The sequence below is a fragment of the Antennarius striatus genome, chromosome 5 (assembly GCF_040054535.1).
Source record: "Antennarius striatus isolate MH-2024 chromosome 5, ASM4005453v1, whole genome shotgun sequence".
NCBI lineage: Eukaryota > Metazoa > Chordata > Actinopteri > Lophiiformes > Antennariidae > Antennarius > Antennarius striatus.
Window position 1 is genome coordinate 25,533,832 of NC_090780.1, and position 24,891 is coordinate 25,558,722.

A 24,891-nucleotide genomic window follows, 5' to 3' on the forward strand; every position below is an offset into this window, starting at 1 on the left:
ATTTTTCTTTAGATTGACAGGATGAGAATAAAAAGTTTTTTGGAGCAGCTGGGAAAAAAAAAAGTTTACATTGACTGCTGGGTCGAAAAAAAATATTGTGAGACCGACAGTTTAACTAAAAACATTTTAGGATCGAAAAAAAAAAATTCTTTAGACCGACCAAGAAAAAAATGTTTTTTTCAGATTGTTCTAAAATAAAACATTTTTTGGGCCAAGTGATCAAGCAAAAAAAAAGGATTTTACACTGACCAATGGGTCCAAAAAAAATTTTTTTTAGACTGACCAACCAAAAAAAAATTTTTTTTTCCCAGACCAGCCAACCAAACTTTTTTTTTACAACCACGGGTCAAAAGATTTTTTAGATTGACAAGTTGAAAATAAATTTTTTTTGGACTGGTTGACCTAGGAAACACTTTTTTTACACTGATAAACGGATCAAACTAAAAAGGTTTTTAGATTGATGGGTCAAAGACATTATTTTACTTTAGACTGGCCGACCAAAAATTTTTTTTTTGATTGACAGGTGGAAAATAAATTTTTTGTTGGACTGGCTAACACAAAGAAAAAACATTTTTACACTGACAAATGGGTTAAAACATTTTTAAAAATTGTAGTGTTAAAAAAATGTTTTTTAAATTGACATGTCAAAAAAAATGTCTTTGATTGAAGGATCGAAAATAAAAAAAGATTTGGACTGGTTGACCGAGAAAAAATTATTTATACATTGAAAAATTTTTTTGGACTCACTGACAAAAAAGATTTTTTAGACTTACCGACCAAAAAAATTTTTTATATATATACATTTTTTTTTAACCAACGGTTTGAAAATAAATTTTTTTGGGACTGACAGATCCCAAAAAATCTTTTTTTAAACCAACAGGTCGACAACAAAACCTTTTTTTTTTTATCAATGTAGACTGCCGTGAAAAAAAACACTTTTTTTGGACTGACCAATCAATCAAAATTTTTTATCTTAGGCCAATGTTTCGACAAAAAAAATTTTTAGACCCACAATTTGGGAGAAAACAATTTTTTTGGACCAAACGACAACTGTGGAATACCAACCAAAAAAACCCCATTTTTTGGACCGACCAACCAAACCAAAAAAGTTTCTTTTACTGACGGGGTTAAAATTGTTGTTTTTTTTTTTTTAAGTGACTGACCCAAGAAAAAAATTTTTAGACTGACTAATGAAAAAAATTTTTTTGGAGTGACCGACCAAAAAAATTTTTTTGAGACACTAAAAAAGAGCTGGAGAACGACTCCACCCCTCTGCCTCACGTCAGGAGGAAACACATCATCAGTGACATCATCGATCGCTACCGCAGCCGCCTCCCTGAACCCACCTTCTACTCCGAGAGCCAGCGACCAATCAGAACTAAGAGCTACCACCGTAGTTTAAGAAGTGATGATGGTGATGGTGATGATGATGATGATGGTGATGATGATGATGATGATGGTGATGATGATGATGGTGATGATGATGATGGTGATGATGATGGTGATGATGGTGATGATGATGATGATGATGATGATGGTGATGATGGTGGTGATGATGATGGTGATGATGATGATGGTGATGATGATGGTGATGATGATGGTGATGATGATGATGGTGATGATGGTGATGATGATGATGGTGATGATGGTGATGATGATGATGGTGATGATGGTGGTGATGATGATGGTGATGATGATGATGCCATCTGCAGGTAAATAAAGAGTGTGTGCTTCAACCTGTGTCCTGTGGTAAAACATCCTACATGTTCAAAGCATGTTTACACGTTTAACATCCAATCAGAGGAGGAGGAGGAGGAGGAGGAGGTCTCCATCTTTGCTCAGTAGACTGAGGGTCTATTTATCACCCCCCCCATCTGCTCCATCCTCCTTTTCCTCCCCCCTTCCATCCTGTATTGTCTGCCCCCCCCCACCTCTCCTCCGGTTGTCATGGTTACCGCCTTCAGCTCATCCCGTTACCATTGTGACGGGCATCCACGTCTCTGCTCTGTTTTTCTCTCCTGATCAAATCGATCACACCCTCAGCGGCTTTTGTTTAACGCTGCGGGATCAATAACCGTCGGTGACGTCATTCAATTTCCTTTTTCGTGCGGGAAGTCGGCGAGGAGGAAAAAAAATCTGCTGATCAGACAAATCCACCGCTCCTGTTTGTGTCCCTTCTCCTCTTCCTCCTCCTCTTCCTCCAGCGATGCCCCGGTCGGGCCCCCCCGGATCCGGCTCCCTGTCTTCGGGCTGGCGGTAGTTCGGCGGGTCGGTGCGGGTCGAGTCTCCGACATGGTGCAGAAATCTCGGAACGGCGGGGTGTTCCCCGGAGCGCAGGCCGACCAGAAGAAGCTGAAGGTCGGCTTCGTGGGTCTGGAGGCCGGGGGGACCGAGTCGAGCCGGGACGGAGCTCTGCTGATAGCCGGTAAAGAGCCGGGACCGGTCGGAACCGTGCTGAGCCTCTTCCGGTACCGCGGGGGTATCTATCCAGAAGCGTTTAATGCTGACAAACTGTAACGTGATTGGCTGATGACTGCACGGTTTACCCTCCGTTGTTGAGTGTTGATCAAAAAATTCTAAAGGTAGCAAAATTTTTTTATAGGATATTCTACTGTTATTGCAGTTAAATTATCTAAAGACCTTCAGAAATGACCTGGTGTTGATAATTATAACTTTATTATTATTATTATATGATTATTAATGATGTCATGACGATGGAACGATCAGAAACTTCGGGGTCTCCAAACAGGCGCCCTGAGGAACACCACGTCACCAAAAAGAACAATCGTGTATCACGATCCCGGTTGTTGGGCGTCTGGCTCGGTGTTCCCGGTGTTGGTTGTTGTTGGGTCAGGGGGTGTGTACCTGTGTCCAGGTGGGGAGGAGGGGCCTCGGCGGCAGCGCAGCAGCGTCTCCGGTGGGAAGAAGCCTCCGAAACGGAACGCCCTCTACCGGCGGCTGCAGAACTTCCTGTACAACGTCCTGGAGCGACCGCGAGGATGGGCCTTCATCTACCACGCCTACGTGTAAATACCTCCAAGTCTTTCTCCTGGATCCTCATTCTTCACATCGTTGGAATGGAGGAGCCCAAACCTCCTGGGAATAAAACATTGATTTCCTATAATTATTTATTGATTAACTCAACAAACATCTAAATATAACGTGATTTACGACATTTCCAAGGCAGAACTGCAGCTTTAGCGTCGCTGTGTGTTGGTTTGTGTTGCGTTCAGGTTCCTGCTGGTGTTCTCCTGTCTGGTTCTGTCCGTGTTCTCCACCATCAAAGAGTACGAGAAGAGTTCCGAGGACGCGCTCTACATTCTGGTAAAGACCGTCATCATGATTGATCACCAATCCGAGGTCTGAACCTCCTGTTTTCTAGTGTGATTCCCGAGGGTGTCGTCATGTGACAGGAAGTGGTGACCATCGTGGTGTTCGGGGTGGAGTACATGGTGAGGATCTGGGCTGCCGGTTGTTGCTGTCGCTACCGAGGATGGCGAGGACGCCTGAAGTTCGCCAGGAAACCGTTCTGTGTCATCGGTGAGTTTAACCCCGCCTCCTGGCTCACCTGTCTGTCTGAGCCGTCTGTCTCTCTGACCCGTCGGTCTCTCCGTACCTGTCGTCCTGTCCACCAGACATCATGGTGCTGATCGCGTCCATCTCAGTGTTGGCCGCAGGAACTCAGGGGAACGTCTTCGCCACCTCGGCCATCCGGTCGCTCCGTTTCCTGCAGATCCTGAGGATGATCCGGATGGATCGCCGTGGAGGAACCTGGAAGCTCCTGGGATCCGTGGTCTACGCCCACAGCAAGGTACCATGGGAAATTAGCTAGTCAGTGAAGTTTGCATCCAGGATGGACCAGCTGAAACTTTCATCCCACAGTCTCTGATGAAACCTTAGAATATAACAGGTTTAACTCATACATAAATAGTTCTTTAAATGCTAATTTATCTATCTTTAAAATGCCTTTAAGAAGGTAGTCATGTGACTAAGTCAAGCATCTATCCTCAATAATTTTCCAAAGCATTGACTCACGGACCATTTCCAGTCCACGACCTGGGGTTTGGGGACCACTGGGATGAGTCTATAAAACGTACTCGATGATACCTGCTGTGCTGGTTTCCAGTCCGGGGTGAACCACACCCACCCTCGTCACTGCAGTGTGTCGGACTGAGCGACTGAACCTCAGCAGTATTCGTGACACCTGATAGCTCTGTTATCAATAAGCATTATTGATTTCTCCATGTGCCTTCAGTCGCTCAGTCGAACTTCTGCTCTTGTCAAAATCGTTTCTTCTGGCTGCAGAATCATTCCTGTTTCATCGTCTCTCTGCAGGAACTGATCACGGCGTGGTACATCGGCTTCTTGTGTCTCATTCTGGCCAGTTTCCTGGTTTATTTGGCAGAAAAAGAAGACAACGACCAGTTTGAAACCTACGCAGACGCCCTCTGGTGGGGACTGGTGAGACGCGGCACACTGATAGTACAGACACAGGTGTAGTGCACAGGTGGGGTGAATGGAATGAAGACCTTCAGACATCAACCAGCATGAAAACATTGTTGGAACTCACCTGAAGCAAAGCGGGCAACTCATTGGCTTTGATGTCTACAGGTTGATGTAGAACTAGATCGTGTTGGATGATGATGTCACAGTAGAGTTGGATTGCATCGCATTGGTTACAGTTCGCATCTCTGTAGACAAACTGTCTCCATTTCAGTTGTGGAATCATCTGAAGCGTCTTTTGTGTCTCCGTCAGATCACCTTGACAACCATCGGTTACGGAGACAAGTTCCCCATCACCTGGAACGGACGTCTGCTGGCGGCAACCTTCACTCTGATTGGAGTTTCATTCTTTGCCCTTCCTGCTGTGAGTCACTACAAAACAAAAACTGAGTTTACCTGAGACAAGTGAACACACCCCTGGTACAGCCCCGCCCTGCCCTGCCCCGCCCTCACACATCAATTTGTCTGTTTTTCAGGGGATCTTGGGTTCTGGTTTTGCTCTGAAGGTTCAAGAACAGCACAGACAGAAACACTTTGAGAAGAGGAGAAACCCAGCAGCTGGACTCATACAGGTGAGACGTTTTAACGTCTAATTTGGGCAATTTATGTCGTCAACTTCAGTTCCTAAGGAAAACAGTCACATTTTTTTTGTTCAGGCGGCTTGGAGGGTTTACGCCACAAACCTGACCCGAACAGATCTGACTTCTACCTGGGACTATTACGAGAGGACCGTCTCTGTTCCCATGTACAGGTGAGCCCCCACCTGTCCATCTACAGCCATTACCTTCTGTTGGACTGTCCGTCATGCCCTCGTGTTTCCAGGTTGATTCCACCTCTCAACCAGCTGGACCTACTGAGGAACCTCAAGAACAAATCAGGACTCTCATTCAGGTCTGTCCTGAAACGATAAATTTCTCAGTTAGCATTCAATAAAGATGGAATCATCAATAAATTGCTTCTGTCCGTCTGCAGAAAAGACGTCCAGCCTGAACCGTCTCCCAGGTCAGTCCAGTTTTTAAAGGTGACCTCATCTCCAGGTCTATATCTTTATCTTTCTCAATCCGTAGTTCAAAAACTTCAAAATTCTTTTTCGGACTCTTTGTGTAGCTGCCCAGTTCACCCTTTGCCTTTAGCTCCTCCGCATTCTTCTGATTGGACAAACTGACCCATTGTTTATAATGGAAACCAACATTAATGTCTTTTCATTGGTCTGTCTTTCCAGTCAGAAGGTCAGCCTGAAGGAGAGGGTCTTCTCATCTCCTCGAAGCTCAGGAACCAAAGGAAAAGGTTCTCCACAGCATGGTGTGTGTTAGAACCCAAGTGACCAGCATGAACCAGAGGAAACCAGAACCCCTCACAAACCATTTCTGTTGTGTCCAACTGTTGACGCCCTGCCTTTCTTTAGTGGTCGCTGCGGTCCCTGGTGGCGTTGCCCCCGGTGTGGGTCCCGGTGTCCCTGCAGGTCCTGGTGGCTTAGGGAATGTCCAACCCCTGCGACGGTCCCCTAGTCTGGAGCCCAGCCTGGAGGACAGTCCCAACAAGGTTCCAAAGAGCTGGAGCTTCGGCGATCGTAGCAGAACCAGACAGGCTTTCAGGATTCGTGGAGCTGCCTCCCGCCAGAACTCCGAGGGTAAGAGGGGTGAATCTGACCAATCACAAAGCTGCGACTGTTCCCATTTGGAGTGGGCATACTGTTGGCAATCAGTCGTTCTGTGATGTGGTTCAGATGTTTACTAAAAGACTCTGATTGGGCAAAATGTTGGGGACATAAAACTAAGACAAGCATGTGTTGAAGTGGGAACTCTTCCTAAAGAAGCTGCTTCTATTAGATCAACATTTTGATTTCATCATCCCCCCGGATCTCCGCCCACACCAGGTCAGGTGAGTACTACCACGAGACTCCAAGCAAAAGAGGTAGATTTAATTAGCCACACGTAGTTATAGACAGTCGCAAAATTTGTTTAATACATCCCTGGGGGGGCTGGTTCCTACATGTGAGCTGTAGGGGTTGGGGTTCAAACCTACGACCTTCCAGTGTGAACGACCGCCTCAGGAAACACAACCACCCCTGACATGGAAGACGTGTCTAAAAACATTTAGTTTGGTGACAACATAGAAGGAGGAGAGAGCTCTGGTTCTGGTTGTATGTATTCTGACACTACAACTCCCATGATTCTTAGCCACGTTGTTGAAACTCTTTGATGGTCTGCTTCCAGTATTGTTTGTGCTAAACTAAGTTTCCCCCTGCTTTCAGTCTTTGTGCTAAGTTATTCTAATCGTTCCCACCCTTTAGTCTTTGTGTTAATCTATGCTAATGATTCCCCCCTTTTGAGCTTTGTGCTAAGCTATGCTAGTGCTTCCCCGTTTCAATCTTTGTGCTACGCTAAGCAAAGATTTTCAATTTAGATTGTTACCCCTTGCATTCAGTCTTTGTACTGTGCTAACAGTTTTCCCCTGCTTTCAGATTTTATGCTAAGCTAGGCTAATTGCTTCCCCCTGCTTTCCATCTTTGTGCAAAGCTAAACGTTTCCTCCTTAGATTTAATATTTCTGCCAACCAAGGCTAACAGCTTCCTCCCGCTACCAGTTTTTAGCTTCCAGCTAAGCTAAGCTAACCGCTTGATGTTGATGGACTTTAATGATGAGTAGCATGTCATCTGATGAAGGTGTTTCCTCCTCTTCCTGCTCCTCTAGTGCTGATAGAGATGCAGGATGAAGAGTTCAGACAGAAGAGCTCCCCAGGTCAGCGAATACACACACACACACACACACACACACACACACACACACCGTACTATGAACTAGAATTAGAACTAGACCTCAGGGGGCGGGAGGCGGGCCCCTTCTACCCAGGGCCCACCTGATGATCCTGGGTGATCATCCTAGTCCAGCGCCACCTGCTGTGAAACAAGAGCACTGCGCCAAGTGACCCGACGTCGCTGTCGTTTCAGAGGCCAGCCTACCAGGAGAAGACATCGCAGACGACAACAAGAGCTGCCACTGCGAGTTCGTACCCCAGGACCTGACGCCGGGGATAAAGGTCACCATCAGAGCCATCTGGTACGGACCGGCCCGCCTCCCGACGTTTACCCATCATTCATCGCTTTACTCTGTTCAGTTGCCGCACTGATCTCATTCTGCTTTTATTCACCTCATTTTTTTGTTTGTTTTTATTTATTTGTGCTCACCCCAGGGTCAAAGGTCGCTGTCAGCTGGCGGGTAAGATGAGTTAGTGTGACCTTGTTAGCGTCATTGTTTCTCTTGTTTCAGTATTTTCTTTTATGCTGCCATTATTGAGACATTATCTTATTATTATTACTATTAATATTGTTGTTATCGTTGTTGTCATTAGTATTACCCTGGTGGTGGTGTCTGTCCTCTGGTAGCTGTTGGTCAGGTGAAGTTCAGACCTGTGGTTTCCTGAAGGTCTGAACTTCTGTTCAATTCTACATCCCAGTAGAACCAGTGGCGGGTACAGGTATACCTCGAATTACGTCAAAAAAACTACATAAGGCGAGGTATACCTGTATTTTATACATATATATACCTCGACTTGTTTCCACGTAGGTCAAAAAACGAAGTAATTAGGCTAACCTGTAGAGAACCATTCCCAGTTCTGTACTGAGCTTTATTAATGAATGTATTTGAATAATATTTGGTTAATATGAATTTGTTTTTAGCTGACAATTACATTATATTTCTTTAATATAGTTCAGAAAAAACGTCTCCGTCTCGTCTTCAGCTGCTTCTTCCTCATTGTGGGTCACGGGGGTTGCTACAGGCAAATAATGTGATATGTTTTATTCTGATTTACTGTACAGTAACATATTATTATGTGTTTTTAATGGTTTAGTAGTGACTTTATGATTTCAGTATTTGTGTTAGACAGATGTGAAGTGGAGGAAAATGACGTAAACTTAATTTTTCCGTGTATTTTTTTGAAACCCGATGTATAATCGAGAATGAGGGAACTCGACTCCACGTAAGTCGAGCTTTCCCTGTACTGCGGTAAATTTTTGTATTTTGTTCCTCGGTGGCGTATCACATACATATAAAATGGAACAATTGGCAATCTTTACTAACATCTTTAATTCTAAACCTATTACATTCAAGTGGTGGGTTTAGTTTGAGTTTCTCTCCATTGGTGTCCGTTGGGTGGATCGGGTCTGTTTTAGTCTCGGTCAACTCGGAACAGTCTATCAATGCTGCGAGAGGTCCTCTCATTGGTTCGTGGATGTCAGCTGACTTCCTGTCTCCTTTGTTTCAGCATCATGCGTTTCATGGTGTCAAAGAGGAAGTTTAAGGAGAGTCTCCGCCCCTACGATGTCATGGATGTGATAGAACAATATTCAGCCGGACACCTGGACATGCTCGCCCGCATCAAGAACCTGCAGTCAAGGTAAGACCTTTGACCTTTCAAGCTTATTGATGTTGTTTGCATTAACCAGCGAATAATGTGTTAGCTAGTGTTTCATGTGAGTTATCTCCTGATTGGCAGGGTGGATCAGATAGTAGGAAGAGGGACACCAATCACAGACAAGGATCGTCCCAAAGCAGCCAACGAGGAGCTTCCTGAAGATCCAAGTATGATGGGACGGTTGGGGAAAGTGGAGAAACAGGTAACCACAAGAAGTCTGAGTCTTAGATAAATGCTGTTTTTGCTTTTGGAGCCTCAGCCTTGAATCTGATTGGTCCACATTGTGTCCTTCAGGTCCTGTCAATGGAGAGAAAGTTGGACTTCCTGGTCAACATCTACATCCAGCGGATGGGAATTCCTCAGGCAGAAACCGATGCCTACTTTGGATCCAAGGAACCGGAGCCGGAGCCGGAGCCGGCGCCGCCCTACCACAGTCCGGTGGACCAGCTGGTGAAGAGCCAGTCCATTTCAAAGATCCTCCAGTCAGTGTCTCCTCTTAGCGGGTACCAACCAGAATCAGCCCAGAGCGTCTTGTTGAAGTGTTCTTTATATGTTCTCCAGGGTCTTACCGGGCGAACAAGTTGAGAAGACCCGTTACGTTCCGAAGATGGTTCGCTCCAGCAGCTCTACTGGACACCGGAACTACAACACCCCAACTTGTCCGCCGTCAACCTCCTGGCAGCCAATCAGCTCCCAGCTTCACCAGCAGGCCCAGCCTCCTCCACAACGAAGCCACGGCAACACTCCAAGTCCGATGGGGGATAGCTCATTGGTTCGACTTCCTCCTCCTCCTGCTGGGGAAAGACATGGCGGGAATCGATTGAACCGCCACAGCGCCACCGATCGAGTTGGGATCGAAAGGCCGGAGAGGAGAAGAGAGGGCGCCAACAGAAACAGGGAAGAGGAGGAGCTGAAGCCGGACAGCGACACCTCCATCTCCATCCCATCTGTGGACCACGAGGAGCTGGAGCGCTCCTTCAGCGGCTTCTCCATCTCCCAGTCCAGAGAGAACTTTGACTTCCTCAACAACGGCTTCTTTCCAAGCACTGCCAACCCGGGAGAACGCTCGGAAAAAGGAGGCGTAGGAGGCACCACCTGCTGCACAACAGGCCGGCCCTACATCGCAGAGGGGGAGTCCGACTCTGACTCGGAGCTCTGTCCCCCCTTACCGAACCTGGACCACACCTAGACCTGAACCTGACAGTCAGAAGTGAACCAGCAGATCCTTAAATTACCTAAACACGAAGAAAAACTTAACCAGAACAATGAGAACTGAAGTGGATCCAGTTATCAACGGAACACCAGCTGGAGTGAAGCATTGTGGGAACTATGAAAGCACTGGCTGTGATGTGAATGATTTGTTTCTCACTGTCACTGATTGGTTGTGGACTGAGACATGGTCCAATCTGATTGCTTTACAACAAGGACACGCTAACACTTATTCGGTTCCTTGATTCCACGTTTAAATCCATAAATAATCACGTTACCATGGCAACAGAATCTGTTGCACAGAACTATACCCAGCTTTTACCTGAAATCTGTAACGGTAGACATGGGGACCCACAAAGAACATAATTTCTAAATTTAATTATCTCACTGTATTCATCAAATTAATATAAAAATAGTGCTGTCTCAGGATAAAGCTAGCATGTCCTGGGTTTCACATGCTAACAGGATGAGGCCAAAGTTGAAGCAGCTGGAAAACGATGACTTTTACAAGTGAAGAGTTTTTGTACCAAATATTTCCAAGTTAAATCACCAAACTTTAAATCTAGATCAGGAAAAAGGAGCTAGCATTAGCTGAAACTCTGCTAGCATCCAGCTCCAACGGAGGATTCTATTTCGGTTCCCAATGTAACCCCACAATATTATCAATATAATTATTTTACCTGATAGTGAATGATTATCCAATCCAACTTTATTTTAAAAATGTATTAAAATAAGCAACTATTAGCAACTATTCCCCATGACTCAGAGATATTGTGAAGATGATTAAAAACACGACCCCGCTGCCTGGTTAGCGGCGCTAACTCCCCCAGTTGGTAAATTAGGACGTTAAACGAGTGTGTGTGATGTCATCACCAAACTATTAGTTATTTTAGGTTGTGTAAAACTAGATGCTAATGCTAAGCTAACCTTCATCTCTACAAAATGGGGTTTAAAGGTTAGTTTGAGGCCCCGATTGTAAACACAATTTTCTTCCTTTTTTCTTTCGGAGGGATTGTTCAAACCCTAACTCGAACCCGAACTGCCAACTCGGACCCTAACCTGTGCATGAACGCAATCCTTGCGTCACGCAGATGCTAACGTTGAGACCACATGGGGGTAACTTATTTACAAATGACAAAACCTCCATAATGTACCTTTAAGTGATCAGCTGATAATTTACCAAAAATAAACGCATGTTGTTTCACCACCTGCTGCAGTTTTTATTTCTATTACTGATGTGTTTCTTCACAATGTGGTCGAGTTAAGAACCCAGGATCGGTTCTGTGTTCTTGAGTCGGAAGATTCAGGAAGGTGCTTTTGTACAAGAACTTTATTTAAAATATCAGGTTTTACATAGCGGTCATAAAGGTAACATGAACGGAGGAGCCAGGCTTCCATGTTTGGTCTCACTTCTTCTTGAACCTGATGAACAGAACCAAACGTCGGCCATCGTTCGTCTATGTGGAACGCCCAGAGAGAGAGAGGAAAGGTGAGCCTTACCTGGACTTCCCAGAACGCTTCTTGTCCAAACCAAGACGCTTCCTGTCCGCGAAGGACGGCCTGCAATCAGACAAGTGTTCAGACAGGTGAGACAGAGGCGCAGACAGACAGGTGTGCAGACAGACAGGTCATGTGTCTTACCCAGCTCTGTACTGTTTGAGAGCCTTGCTGCTGGTGTTGGTCAGCTCTTTACTGAATGCAGACTTCTTGCCTCCTTTTCCTCCTTTCTGATTGGCTGTTGCACAGAGATACAGGATCACTCAGATTTCGTACTAATTTTTGTGTACTTGAAGCAGTATTTCTGTGTACTTGATGCAGTATTTGTGTACTTGATGCAGTATTTCTTACCTGCTGACGGCGTCTCTTCCTCCGCCATCGCCCTCGCTCTCTTTGGTCGCCTCTCTCTCTTGGCCGCCCGCTCAGCAAACATCTGAGCCTTCAGGATCTCGAACTGAGCGCGCTCCTCAGACTGAGGGACAAAGATAGGAAAGTCAGACGGGACGTCTCACTCTGACGGGAAAGCTCAACTCTGACAATCATCGTGACAGAATCAAATAAAAAAAGTTCAAATCAGATTTCAGCGTCACAAGAGAAAAGAATACGTCACGAAGGGATCGATTGGTGGATCGATCCGTTTGGTTGTTCAGTGATTGATCGTTTTGGGGGTTCATGTTACCGTCAGTTCCTTCTTCTTTCTGTCCTTCAGAAACTGCTGTCTCTTCTTCTTCCCTCTGAGAGCGACATCAAAGTCCTGCAGAGCCTTCGACACTGAGGAAGAGGAGGAGCAGAGTGAGTAAAGTGTGTGCTACTCCAGTATAAGTGTATACTACTCCAGTAGAGTGTGTTCTACTCCAGTAGAGTGTGTTCTACTCCAGTAGAGTGTGTTCTACGACAGTAGAGTGTGTTCTACGACAGCAGAGCATTAGTCCTCACCGCGGCTCTGTTTCCTCTCCTGTTGCGTCTGAAACCAAACCCTTTGCGACTCATTGGAGGTGGAGCCATCAAGACGCTTCTGAGCAAAGCTCAACTGAAGGTTAACAAACACAGAGATGAAACGTAGAAGAAACAGGGACCATCGGTTCTCATTATTATTAGAAGTGAGAGGTTGTTGTGAATGTGAGGAATCTGATTGTGATTGGCTGACGGCGGTCAGGCGTACCTTCGCCTCGGACGCTGCCAGCTCTCGTTCCTCTCTCTCCAGTCTCACCACAGCCTCCACGTCTTTTTCCAGCTTCGAGATCAGATCTCTGAACTTCATGATGACATCTGAGCAAACAGGGTGATCGTCAGAGATTGGTCTAGACGATACGCACTGTCATAAATTGTTATAGTCTATGTCTAGACTAGTCTAGCCATAAACTAGTCTAGACATAGTCCAGACCAGATGCATCAATACGTCTAATCTGTGTCTAGACTAGTCTATGTCTAGACTCTGTCTAGACTATATCTAGACTAGTCTAGACAGAGACTAGTTGCTGCAGACTAGGGAGTTGTACACTCTTCCATCCAATGGGGGACGGAGGACTCAGGCTGAGGATACCTGGTGGCAGGACTCGAGCCTTCACGCTACTCCTGGCCGACTTCACCACCTCCTTCAGGATCTTCCTCTCTGACTCTCCGACCAGAGACACTGAACGTCCTGAACGACCTGCCCTCGCCGTGCGGCCGACGCGATGGACATAGTGCTTCACCGTGGACGGCATGGTGAAGTTTATCACCTGTAACAGACAGACCCATGGGTCACAGGGTAGTCGGGTATACCCGCCATTGGTTTCAGGTTCATTGCTACTTGTACCGACCGTTTTGACACCATCGATGTCCAGACCTCTGGCCGCCACATCTGTCGCCACCAGAATATCGATCTGTTCGTCTTTAAAACGTCTGCAAAACATAAAGAACAGATGTTCTCCTTTAAGAAGACTGGAGAACACATCTGTGTTTCTGTGGACGATGGCAGTTCATTGACGCAAACCCGCTGCGTCAGGTTCATCAGTAAAGTTTGATCAGTGGGTAATATTCTAGTTAATTGGATTAAACAGATCATTAAAGCAGATATGAACTCTTCTCTAGATCTCTATGGAGGCCCATTAGCTGCTGATGCAGATCCAGATCCAGCTTCTGGCAGCGTTCCTGAGGAATCTTAGCCCATTCCTCCGGTTCTTCACCTTCCTCAGGGTTTCCTTATAGGGTTTCCATGATGGAATCCATCTAATCCTTGTGTTTGATTGGTTAACAACTGATCAGCCCTACCTGAGGTTTTCCAGTCTCTGGCTCTGGCTCAGTTCTCCATGCAGTTCTCCGACCTTCAGGCCCATCAGGCCCAGCAGGATGTGGAGTCTGTGAGCCTGCTTCCTGGTCTGAGTGAAACACATCACGTGATCCTGGAAGGTCCGAGTCAGCAGAGCTGCAACGACAGTTAGGGTTGGTACTGCAGTAGGAGTGAGTAGTGTAGGACTCCAGTACTCCGTCAGTGGGACCTACCGGCCACCACAGCCTCTCTGTCACCCTCTTTGTTGACTCGAATTCGGACAAACTCCTGTCGCAGAAATGGAGCTACATCGGTATTGCTGTTGACGAAGATTCTGATTGGCTGCTTCAACGAGACAGCTGCCAGGTCCTTCACCTGTAAACACAAGTCATGTGACATAGTAGTACATACAGGGGGGAGTTAAGACACAGGACACAGGTGCAAGTACCTCCTCTGTCATGGTGGCAGAGAACAACATGGTCTGTCGGTTGTAGGAACATTGTCGGATGATCTCCTTCATCTGCTCCTCAAAGTACTCATCCAGCATCCTGAGAACCAGAACAGAACCACACGGGTGAGGTTCTGCTCCCAAACGGGTCATTGGCTGTAGGACTACAACGGGTAGGTTTACCGGTCGGCCTCGTCCAGGACCAGGATCTCAATGTGACTCAGCTCAAAACTGGGCGTGTTGTGCAGGTGATCAATCAGACGCCCAGGAGTGGCGATCAAAACGTCAGGTCCTGCCCTTAATGCTACTTCCTGAGACTTCAGGTCCAACCCACCTGGACACACAACGGGACAAATTACAAAACAGTCAGGCTTGGGCTTTGGGGACCCAAATCCATCCGAGTCAAAGATCCAGAGTCAAGTCTAGAAAACTTCAACTTGAGGTTGACTCAGAGTTGGTCAGCAAACAGTCATACCGACAGCGAGGCAGGTGGTGACGGAGGTGAACTGGGCGAGCTGTCGGGCCACAGAGTGCACCTGGATCCCTAACTCTCTCGTAGGAACCAGAACCAACACCCGGGTCACTTGGGTTGTCCTTGGCTTGTAGATCAAACGCTCCAACACTGGCAGCATGAAGGCGGCCGTCTTCCCTGAAGACAAGAACAACTTCCTTGATTGGGTTTCAGTGGAATAAACGGGTCCATGTTTGACCACCTGGTCCCGCTGAGTCCCAGTTACCTGTCCCAGTAGCAGCACAGGCACACAGGTCTCTGCCCAGCAGGCCAACGGGGACACAGGCCTTCTGGATAGGAGTTGGTTGCTTGAAACCCAGAGCTGTGATGGCCTACGGGGACACGACATTAAAGACAAATCTAGAACAGTCCAGAGTCAAGACTTGATCCAGATTCTGGAATCAGACTGAATTCACATTCCAGAGTGGGACAAGGACAGACACACTGATTTAACAACCCCTATCAGATACTCAGGTACCCCAATCAGGTAGGACTGGGGCCAGGAAGTGGTTCAGACCTCCATGGACCCCCCATCCCTGGATGACAGGAGCGTTGCCTTGGTTACCTTCAGGATGGGTCGTGACAGGTTCATGTTCTCAAAGGTCAGCTGATCGTTGTACTGCGAGGCGTCCTCATAGAAGGTCTCTGGTGCCTGGAACGTTATAACTGTTACCACGGTAACCCAGCAGACCCTGTCCATTAACCTGACATTACATCATTACTTCCTCACCTCGTCTTCCGCCTTCCTCTTTCTTCTTCTGCGTTCTTTGTCTCTAAGTGTGTCTGACAGGAAACAGAATGTCAGTCCACAGGAAGCCACAACTAAAAATACGAACGCTACGCACAAGTTGTTGCTGCTTTTATTTTGAAAAATTTTCTTCTATCTAAAAAAACAACAACAAAAAAAACTTCACCTGATTTGGTCAAAATCATCTCATCACCGGAGTCAAACTCATCTTCATCCTCCTCCTCATCTTCATCAGAAGGCTTAACATCTTCTCCCTCTTCTTTGTCCTCCTCATCATCCTCGTCCTCCTCTTCCTCGTCCTCCCCCTCATCATCCTCATCATCATTCTTCTGTTTCTTCCCTGTAGAAACAGCAGCTTCATTGGCAGCAGATTTCTCCTGCAAAACAGAACAATGGTTATAAAAAGTAAGAACCTAACCAGCAGGAAATAGAACCGACCAGGAAGGAAACAGAGGAAGTGTAACCTCAACAGGAAGGAAGTAGAACGTCATTCTGGACTCACCTCAGCTTTCCTCTTCTTCCTGATTTTATCAATTTTCTGGTCCAGAGTGGTCGCCGTTCTCTGCAAACACAGAAGTCTGTTCAGAACCACAGCCGTATGACGTATTGATCAGTGACCAGTCGATCAGAACCGGTTCCTCTGGAGAAGCAGAGCTGATGTTCTCCACCTCGTCTCTGGAGGTTCTACCTTGTTCTTGAGCTGCTTCATCACGTCGGACGCGATCCAATCCGCTTCACCGACCAGACCGTCTCTCTCTCCGAACTGGAAGTCGGTGTTGAAGTCTCCGGCTCCTCGACCCCCGAACTTCTTCTTCTTGTTCAGGACGATGGGCTCCTCCTGCAACATCACAGTGTCAGAAGGTCCAGTGATGGGTTCTACCTTCTGGGAGAACTTCCGGGTTTCCCGGAAGGTTCTCAGAACGAGATGCCCTCTTTAGAACCAGGTCCATCCCGGTTCTAGGTGCTCCAGCTCCGGTTCACGTCGGGCGACGCAACCCGGGAGAACTCACCTCCTGCTCGGACTCGGTCTCCGGTTCCGCCGGGCTCTGGTCCTCATCCTCGATCGTCCCGATCAGACCCAGCTGCTCCAACATGACGGACTGTGGTTCCGGTTGCACCTGTGAACCGGTTCTAACCCAGGACTGATCCGGTTCGCACCCGATTCCTCACACACGTGTGTGTTAACGAAAACAGGAAGTGATAAACGTGTACTTCCGGGTCGGGAGGGAATCGCTCTCCCTACTCTGTGGCCAATTGGCCAATCTTAAATAGGTCACTCCTCCGAACCAATCACAGCACTCAAATTAAGGAACTCCAGCCAATCAAAGAGAAAAGAGGGCGGGACGATTGACGTCATCAGCTGAAGGGAAAACTGACTGAGAAGTTGTTCCGAAAGGAAATTCAGGTGTTTCTCCGGTGATGACGTAAATATACAAATAACAGAATAAAATCTATCAACAAAATCTATCAATTAATAGAAACGTTTTTCCATGTTTTCTGTCATTCTTCCGTTGACTCGGTCTACAAAGCCTCCATGTCCGTGAACGTCCGGTAGAGATGACGTCAGAGCGCGACATTAAGATTTATTAGAGAAGAGAGACTTAATGTTAGATTTGTTCACTGACTAACAGGTGAACGGAGTTTTACGACAGGAGCAGCTGATCCAGATGTTAAACATCTGTTTACCGTGTTTAGATCATCTGGAGGAAGTTTCTGCTCCGGGACCTGAAAACTGGACCAACTGAAGGATCTGACCAGTAGAGGGCGGCAAAGAGCCACCATAGCGTCCAGTGGGGGTCAACGAAGAAGAAACAGCACCGCCACAATACTAGTGTAGAGTGTGTACTACTACAGTAGAGTGTGTACTACTACAGTAGAGTGTGTACTACTACAGTAGAGTCTGTACTACTACAGTAGAGTCTGTACTACTACAGTAGAGTGTGTACTACTACAGTAGAGTCTGTACTACTACAGTAGAGCGTGTGTACTACTACAGTAGAGTCTGTACTACTACAGTAGAGCGTGTGTACTACTACAGTAGGGTGTTTACTACCCCAGTAAAGTGTGTACTACTACAGTAGTGTGTGTGTACTACTACAGTAGAGCGTGTGTACTACTACAGTAGAGTGTGTACTACTGCAGTAGTGTGTGTACTACTACAGTAGAGTGTGTACTACTACAGTAGAGCGTGTGTACTACTACAGTAGAGCGTGTGTACTACTACAGTAGGGTGTTTACTACCCCAGTAGAGTGTGTACTACCACAGTAGTGTATGTACTACCACAGTAGAGTGTGTACTACTACAGTAGTGTGTGTACTACAACAGTAGAGTGTGTACTAATACATTAGAGTGTTTACTACCCCAGTAGAGTGTTTACTACTACAGTCGTGTGTGTACTACTACAATAGTGTGTGTACTACCACAGTAGAGTGTGTCCTACTACAGTAGAGTTTATACTACTACAGTAGAGTGTATACAATTACTATGTTGGATTGTTGAGTACCAGAGTTGATTACTGCTAATTTTTCTGCAGTGACACATAATAATAATAATGATAATGATAATAATAATAATAATAATAATAATAATAATAATAATAATGATAATAATAATGATAATAATAATGATAATAACAATAATAATAATAATAATAATAATAATAATAATAATAATAATAACAATAATAATAATAATAATGATAATAATAATAATAATAATACACAGTCAATATACGGTTATATTGTTAATGTTTTGTATGTTTTTTGAGCAGAAATGCTAAGCTAACATAAAACAGTCTACAACTTGTCCAATCAGGTATCTGATCTTTTTTTTACACTCTTTAAACACGTGTTTTTGCAGTGAAAACTTTAATTACATGATGTCTTGTACTTTGCCATCAATCCTTCACTTATTTAAAGGAGACAGATTCTCTTCCAAATGAGCACTGGCTGCTAACATGCTAATGTTAGCGTCAGCGCCAGCTGTGAGGGATAATGTTCACCACTTTAGCTCTTGGTGAGTTCTATTATTTTTAATCTACTGACTCTTTTATTACCATTTTGCAGTGAATAAAACTCTTCAACCTGAGTGTTAGTTTTGGCTCCGCCAGCAGGTTATCAGATGATTTAGAGGCTCCCGGGGGCCACTTTCTGGTGGGTCTCCGGTGTGAGGCTCCGCTCCATCCTGTGGTCGTGGTCGTCCGGCGGAGACACTCGCTGCATTGTCAGCAGAGCCACAGACGTGTCTGCAGGAGAGCCAAAGAAAACAGGCCGGGCTGCAGAGATGAGGAGCTTCTGTCAGGCCCCTGAGGGCCGACACCTCATAGACTGTTATTTATGGATGATCCTGAAGCAGAAAATTATAGCTATTCAATAAAGGAGGCATCGGACTACACAAACCAACAGCAGCTGATTCCTGGAGCTGTGTGTGTACATGTATTACGTATACTGTATGTATACAGGAATAGGAAAGTACACGTGTACATATATATTTTTTCTGTACATAGAATTAGGATGTGATAAAAAGTTGTAGAAGATCAATGTAAGCAGTTCTATGTAATGTTAGTACTGAAGTATATGCGTCAAAAAACTACTCAAGTACACTGAGTACAGAAACTACTGTAGACCCTCATCATGTGACTTCTGGACCACCAAACCCCAGAGAGGCTCATCAACAGGTGTGGAGACACAACAGGAAGTGATGGGGCTCACGAAGGAGATCTGGGCCACAAAGTGGTCTCCTCTACGGCGGGTCGTGGTGACGGCCAAGAAAGAGGAACATCTTCATTGTGAAGGTATCAGAGAAGTTCAGTTCCAGTTAAACCGGTGGATCCAGATCAACCAGCTTGCATGCAGCTCTTGTTTTCTTTCTGACTCATGTTAAAACTCAAACCACTACGACTCTGCGAACCGGTTCCACATCTTGAGTGGTTTTTCGTGCCGCTTCATAAATCAGGTCTCACCCCGTCCACCAAAGACCACATCCAGTCCCCTGACGTCACGGCGAAGGCCAGAGGGAATCATGTGATGTCAGGATGCTGGAGGACGACACCACAGGGGGAGGGGACTCACCTGCTCTTCAGATGAGACATATGTTGTTGTCATGGAAACACAGGAAATTAAAATCTGTGAACATCTGAACCGACACCCTGATGTGTCAATGAAACGACTCCTGAAGCTGTTTGAGCTCCAGTCCAAGTTTACAGACACACAGAGCGGTAACCCGATATGATGACATCATCAGGATGATGATGTCATGATGAAGTGTTCACAAAAAGGATGCTTTCCTCCGGCCACATAGTCGGCCAAACTGGTCGTACCCTCCACACAGGCACCTCCTGGCAGGCCTCAACCCTCCCCCACGGCTCAGCAGAACCCCAACCCGCTTCCTCCCCCTTCAACGCCTCCCCTCCGGTCTCCTCCTCCTCCTCCTCTTCCTCCTCCTTCTGCCCAGTTAGGCACTGGTCTGTCCACAGTCAACCCCACTGAAGGCTGACGGAGCTCACAGTGTGTGTGTCTATTCATTTATTTTATTAACTTTGATTTGACCAGGAGACGTCAAATTTCTAGAGTCGTCTCCAAGAGCATCATAGCAAACACAACAATAATGGTTACCATGGAAACACATTAAAATCAGTCATTCTTCCATCAACTTGAAGAGTCGCTTATCTGAAGTACAGGTCATGGGGTCTTGTTGGAGTCTATTCCAGCTTGCTACGGATGACAGGTGGGGTACACCCCGGAAAAAACGCCAGCTCATGGTGGGGCCACAGACAGAAAACCACACACTCACACCTACAGACAATTTACAGCAATCAGTTGGACCAAATTACTTTTGGTGGTGGGAAGAAGAAGGAGAACCCAAAGAAGGCCCAAGCAGACAGGGAGATGATGTTGTATTCATCCACCAACACGTGATAAAAAACAAGATCCGGTCTCACTGATGTTGTATCCATCCGCCAATACGTGGTAAAGAACAAGATCCGATCTCAGTAATGTATCCATCCACCCACTAGTGGACTCGTATCTCGGATTTTTGGTTGTACGTCAAACAAAAATACAGACATACCGAGGGCTCATATCTCAATAACTGGTATTTCAAGCAGCTCGTATCTCGAGGTTCTAGCGTACATGCAATTACAACACCAGAATATCGACATCAGTTTTTACAACTAGACTCTTCAAAATCATTTATAATGATTTTAATCAAACCGGTGCCTCCAGATTCAGATCAATTTGTAATTGATTCCCAGATGTTGGATCAAAAAACTGAAACCGACTTTTTCCCGTTCGTCCGGACTTCAGGGATTGACAATAAGAAGTCCAGCCCTGAGCCGCGGACTGATGTCATCGTTAAAAAGCTGCTGAATCAGCAGGAGCCCTTCAACCAGTGAAAACACAACATGGATTTAAATAGTCACAAATGATTCAGAACATCTTTAGGTCTCCTGAAACAGACATTACACAATGCCAAACATCCCATAATCAGTCAGTCTTTCCACAACCAGGGATTTCAGAGCTGCTCGATGGTTTTAATGATGGATGATTTTAGCTGCTACCTCATAAAACACATTTAGCTCCACCACACAAAGCGTTTCATGTCTGCAGAGGCTCGTAAACTCGTTCTGCTCCACATATGACCCGGGGTATCTGGGGTAACTTCCTCTGATGCCCTCAAACGCTTCTGGAACACATTAAAGTTCACCAACCTGAGATGGAGAACATCTTCCAACGCCAAACAAAAGGCTTTGTCAGACAAGAACCACAACCACAGGAGAATGTTTGTTCACAGCAGGATTAGCATCCAGTTCTTGCCCCCGGGAGTCACTCAGAATAACCTGAACCCCCTGAGTCGTTCACTGTGGTGGTGGAACAGGAGCTAGCATTAGACGGGTTACCTTTTTAGTCAACGCAACGATTGATGGGACCATCATCTCCAATCTCTTCTAATCTTCCAGATCTTTGGTTGGACTATTTTACCTAAATGTCTGCTACGTCAACCAGTTTGTTTCTGACTTTGATGTTTCAACAGATCTAGACTGGAGTCGGGACAGGATGTGATGTCACATCATTGACTACATGACCTGCAGCTTTGGTCCCAGCTACTTCCTGGCCATCTTTCCTAGATTACCTCAGGTTGGACCATGGAGGGTCCAGGAATGACCCTGGATTTGGAAGGAACCTTCTGTTTGCTTTTTGAGTGATGTCTTGGGACTTCAATGTTACGTCAAAGCTCAATGGCTGGTGAAACAGGAAGTCATTGTGGGGCCAGGCAAAACTTTACCACAATTGGTTCCCTTGTTGGATGCAGTAATCCGATATTAATTCCAGGATTGGGCGTAGCAAAATGGTTAAACCCACAGCGAAGCCCAAAAGGAAGTGAGCTGTTTAAATATTGGAGTTAAGTTTCAGGTGCTGACTTCAACAACCTCTCTCCAGGTATTCAACCTGAAACTTGTCCTGGGGATTCCAGGCTTTATTGGTGAAACTTTTCCTCTGATGTTGACAAAACCAGAAGGGCGTGGCCTCTGCGACCATGACAGTACATCACAGGAAGTTGGTACTCCGCCGTTGCGTCAATCTAGAAACCCGCCCTAAAGATGTCTAGACCAAACACGGTTGAGGTGAGGACTCCACCTGCTGGAAACAGGAAGTCAGCCTTGCATGGCATGTCTTAATTTGGTGACATTTATGGCTTTCCCATCATGCCCTGGACCAGGATGTAGCAGGTGTTGTGCAGCCAAACACTGTGGACTCAGGATGTAGTGAGAGTTGTGTCCTCACACGGCCTTCCCATCATCCTCTCCTCTCCCTGCGGGGGCCAAGACCTTTCCTCCACCTGGTTCTAATCTCTATTAACCATCATTAACATTCCTCTCATTCCATTTTCTCTGCTTTGTTAGCGTTTGACAGTTAGCCTTCAACTCCTGCTCCTCCCGCACTGACAGCTCATCTCTCCGAGCAGCCAATCAGCTTGCTCGACCGCTGACGAATCCTCCTCCTCTTCTCCGAAGGACAAGACGACTCATTGTCGTCTCCACTCATCTGTCATCTCCACCCTTCTGCCCATTTTCTTTGGACCAGTCCCGACATGTTTTCTCTCTTTTTTCGTTCTTATTCTTGGCAGATCTGCAGACATCAAAGCCGGTGAAGAAACGAGGATGAATTTGAGCCGGTGTTTGTGTGTCTTACACTCCATGGACACAAAATCCATCCATCCATTTTCTTCATCCAGGGTGGGGCCAGAAAGAAGCCACTAAATGTGATGGAGGACCAGTTACGATTGGACTGTTGTCCATGAAACCTCCAGGTCTGGCTCACCTTCACAGGTGACTTTGATGTCGTGAATGGGTTCTAGGTCCAACCTGAGGACCAGTTACTGTTTCTGTGCTCAGATAAGGTAGTTTTCAAGATTATTTATTTAAAAAAAACTGCTCCATTACATCATCAGACCACACTTCATTCTCTCAAAAACAAATTTGTCTATTTCTCTTCTTGTTGTTCTGCTTTCCTTTTTGAAAATAGGGTGATTAAACCAGCATGAAAATGTTTTTTATCTAAATCTAGTAATCGTGAATCCAGTTGACTGACCCACAGACCGGTACCGGTCCACGACCCGCGGGTTGGGGGCCACTGCTCTAATGTTTTCGTCCTTCGCAGCGATGCTGAGGCGATGATGTACAGGAGGAGGCCTGGGGTGAAGTGGAGCTGCCTTCCCCTTCCACACTGGCTCTTTCATCCCACTGTAGTACACAAAGAGGCCCCAGGGGGACGTGGGCCCCTCCGCCACCTTGATGGATATGACGGCTGAATGTGGCCCTAGAGGAAGAAGGGCCCCCGGATGGTATACAGCTGCAGACTGAAGATTCAACACTTTATTCTTCTTTCATTCTTACCTGAACCGACACCGACTTGAAGCCTGAAGGCGTCGTTGGGTTTGAGTTCGGTCCAGAACCAAACTGTTAGCAGCAGGAAACAACCTCCACCACAGACGGAGGAGGTGGAGGGTCTGAATGAAGAATGGAGGTATGTTCCTAGAGATGAGTGCCTAAGAATGGGTCCTTTCATTCACAGGGATGATGGAGGAATGGAGGGAAAACATGGCGGACTTCAGTGTTTTGGGCACGCGAAGTTCTCGGTCTGAAGTTCGGCCCACGTGATAGAGATTAGGAGCTGGACACCACATGTCTGCAGTTTCTGTCTACTCCTTCCTGCCCTTTCACACATGTTTGTCTAGCTAATAAGGAGGAAGAGGAGGAGGAGGAAGGAAGGGAGAACACAGGAAGAGAGACACACGGTGTAGGTTCCCCCTCAGAGTATTAGACACGTGAGGGAAGGTGGAGGCCTCCGCCGTCAGGGCGGAGCTGCGGATGGTCGTGTGTTTGAATCCTCCATCGGAGTTTAAACTGTGTTCACGATGAACTCTGATATTCCTCCAGGTGTTTTTATAGGAAAACAGACTTCAGCTTTACAAAAACGGACTTCTTCCTGTTGAGGGATTAAAAGCTCAGGTCGACAAAAACACGAATAATAGAATCAACCACACAAGGAATGTCTATCTGTGCTAAACTGGACTGATGATGATGTTCGTACCGATGAAGCTTCAACTGACAAAGTTTCCTTTTTCCAACCAAACATTCAATTTGTTTTTAAATATAGAAAAAATCAAGTAAAATCTGAAGATACGAGCTGCTCCACATACGAGTTATCTGACACACGAGTCAACATCACCTCTAGTTGGTGGATGGATACGACATCAGATATACAGTACATACGTCTGTATCTCGTTCTTTACCACGTGTTGGTGGATGGACACAACATCAGTGAGACCGGATCTCGTTCCCATTGGTGGAGTAAAGACGATTCTCGTGCGTTCTGGAGACTTTTGCGTTTTTCATTCTTAGAGAACATTATTAGATCTATAAACAATGATCACCTTACAATCCCGTTTCTGTCCAGGATTGTTTCTTCTTCTCTGTGCGTGAAGATTGCCTGATTTTATTGATCTATTTTTACGTAAAGCTAAACGACCCCCAGAGGGCAGCAAGGAGTCAAACGTTCAACAGGCGTGACATTAACGACGTTAGAGGAGGCTGGTGAAATAAAGAAACCAGTCATGTGTTCATCAGGCTGCGAGGTCATTAAACACCCCAGAATAGAAATTAAATGTCAGCTTCATTCAACGTAAATCTGTCGAGTGTAGCTTGAATTGTGGCCACACTCCCCCCGGTGGCCTCCAGTGGTACTGCTCCAGTTCCTCTACATGCGAGTTAAAAATTAATACGAATAAAGAAGTTCCACACTGGTGA

At 46.0% G+C, this 24,891-nt stretch overlaps 2 protein-coding genes and 1 long non-coding RNA gene across 3 annotated transcripts; 1 reads left to right on the forward strand and 2 right to left on the reverse strand.

Moving 5' to 3' along the window:
* Positions 1-2,148: 2,148 nt before the first annotated feature.
* LOC137595833 (potassium voltage-gated channel subfamily KQT member 2-like) lies at positions 2,149-11,289 on the forward strand. Its single transcript, XM_068316163.1, has 19 exons — positions 2,149-2,425; positions 2,876-3,026; positions 3,234-3,324; positions 3,414-3,540; positions 3,636-3,811; positions 4,336-4,461; positions 4,757-4,867; positions 4,980-5,075; positions 5,160-5,254; positions 5,326-5,394; positions 5,476-5,505; positions 5,726-5,805; positions 5,909-6,133; positions 7,197-7,244; positions 7,454-7,562; positions 8,770-8,901; positions 9,001-9,121; positions 9,214-9,401; positions 9,481-11,289. Exons 1-19 carry the CDS (start codon positions 2,293-2,295, stop codon positions 10,106-10,108), a joined length of 2,736 nt encoding a protein of 911 aa, XP_068172264.1. The 5' UTR covers positions 2,149-2,292; the 3' UTR covers positions 10,109-11,289.
* LOC137595834 (uncharacterized) lies at positions 3,828-5,796 on the reverse strand. The gene is made up of 3 exons (XR_011035465.1): positions 5,288-5,796; positions 4,571-4,875; positions 3,828-4,389 (listed from the first exon to the last, which is right to left on the reverse strand). It is a non-coding gene; the product is annotated as an uncharacterized lncRNA (long non-coding RNA).
* Positions 11,290-11,399: 110 nt separating the features above from the next.
* Positions 11,400-16,798, reverse strand: ddx27 (DEAD (Asp-Glu-Ala-Asp) box polypeptide 27). Its single transcript, XM_068315323.1, has 21 exons — positions 16,594-16,798; positions 16,272-16,421; positions 16,086-16,145; positions 15,750-15,960; positions 15,566-15,618; positions 15,401-15,487; positions 15,062-15,167; positions 14,800-14,973; positions 14,508-14,658; positions 14,325-14,424; positions 14,110-14,251; positions 13,879-14,032; positions 13,428-13,509; positions 13,169-13,346; positions 12,788-12,894; positions 12,562-12,655; positions 12,305-12,396; positions 11,977-12,097; positions 11,770-11,863; positions 11,629-11,688; positions 11,400-11,550 (listed from the first exon to the last, which is right to left on the reverse strand). Exons 1-21 carry the CDS (start codon positions 16,675-16,677, stop codon positions 11,535-11,537), a joined length of 2,316 nt encoding a protein of 771 aa, XP_068171424.1. The 5' UTR covers positions 16,678-16,798; the 3' UTR covers positions 11,400-11,534.
* Between the last annotated feature and the right edge of the window lie 8,093 nt (positions 16,799-24,891).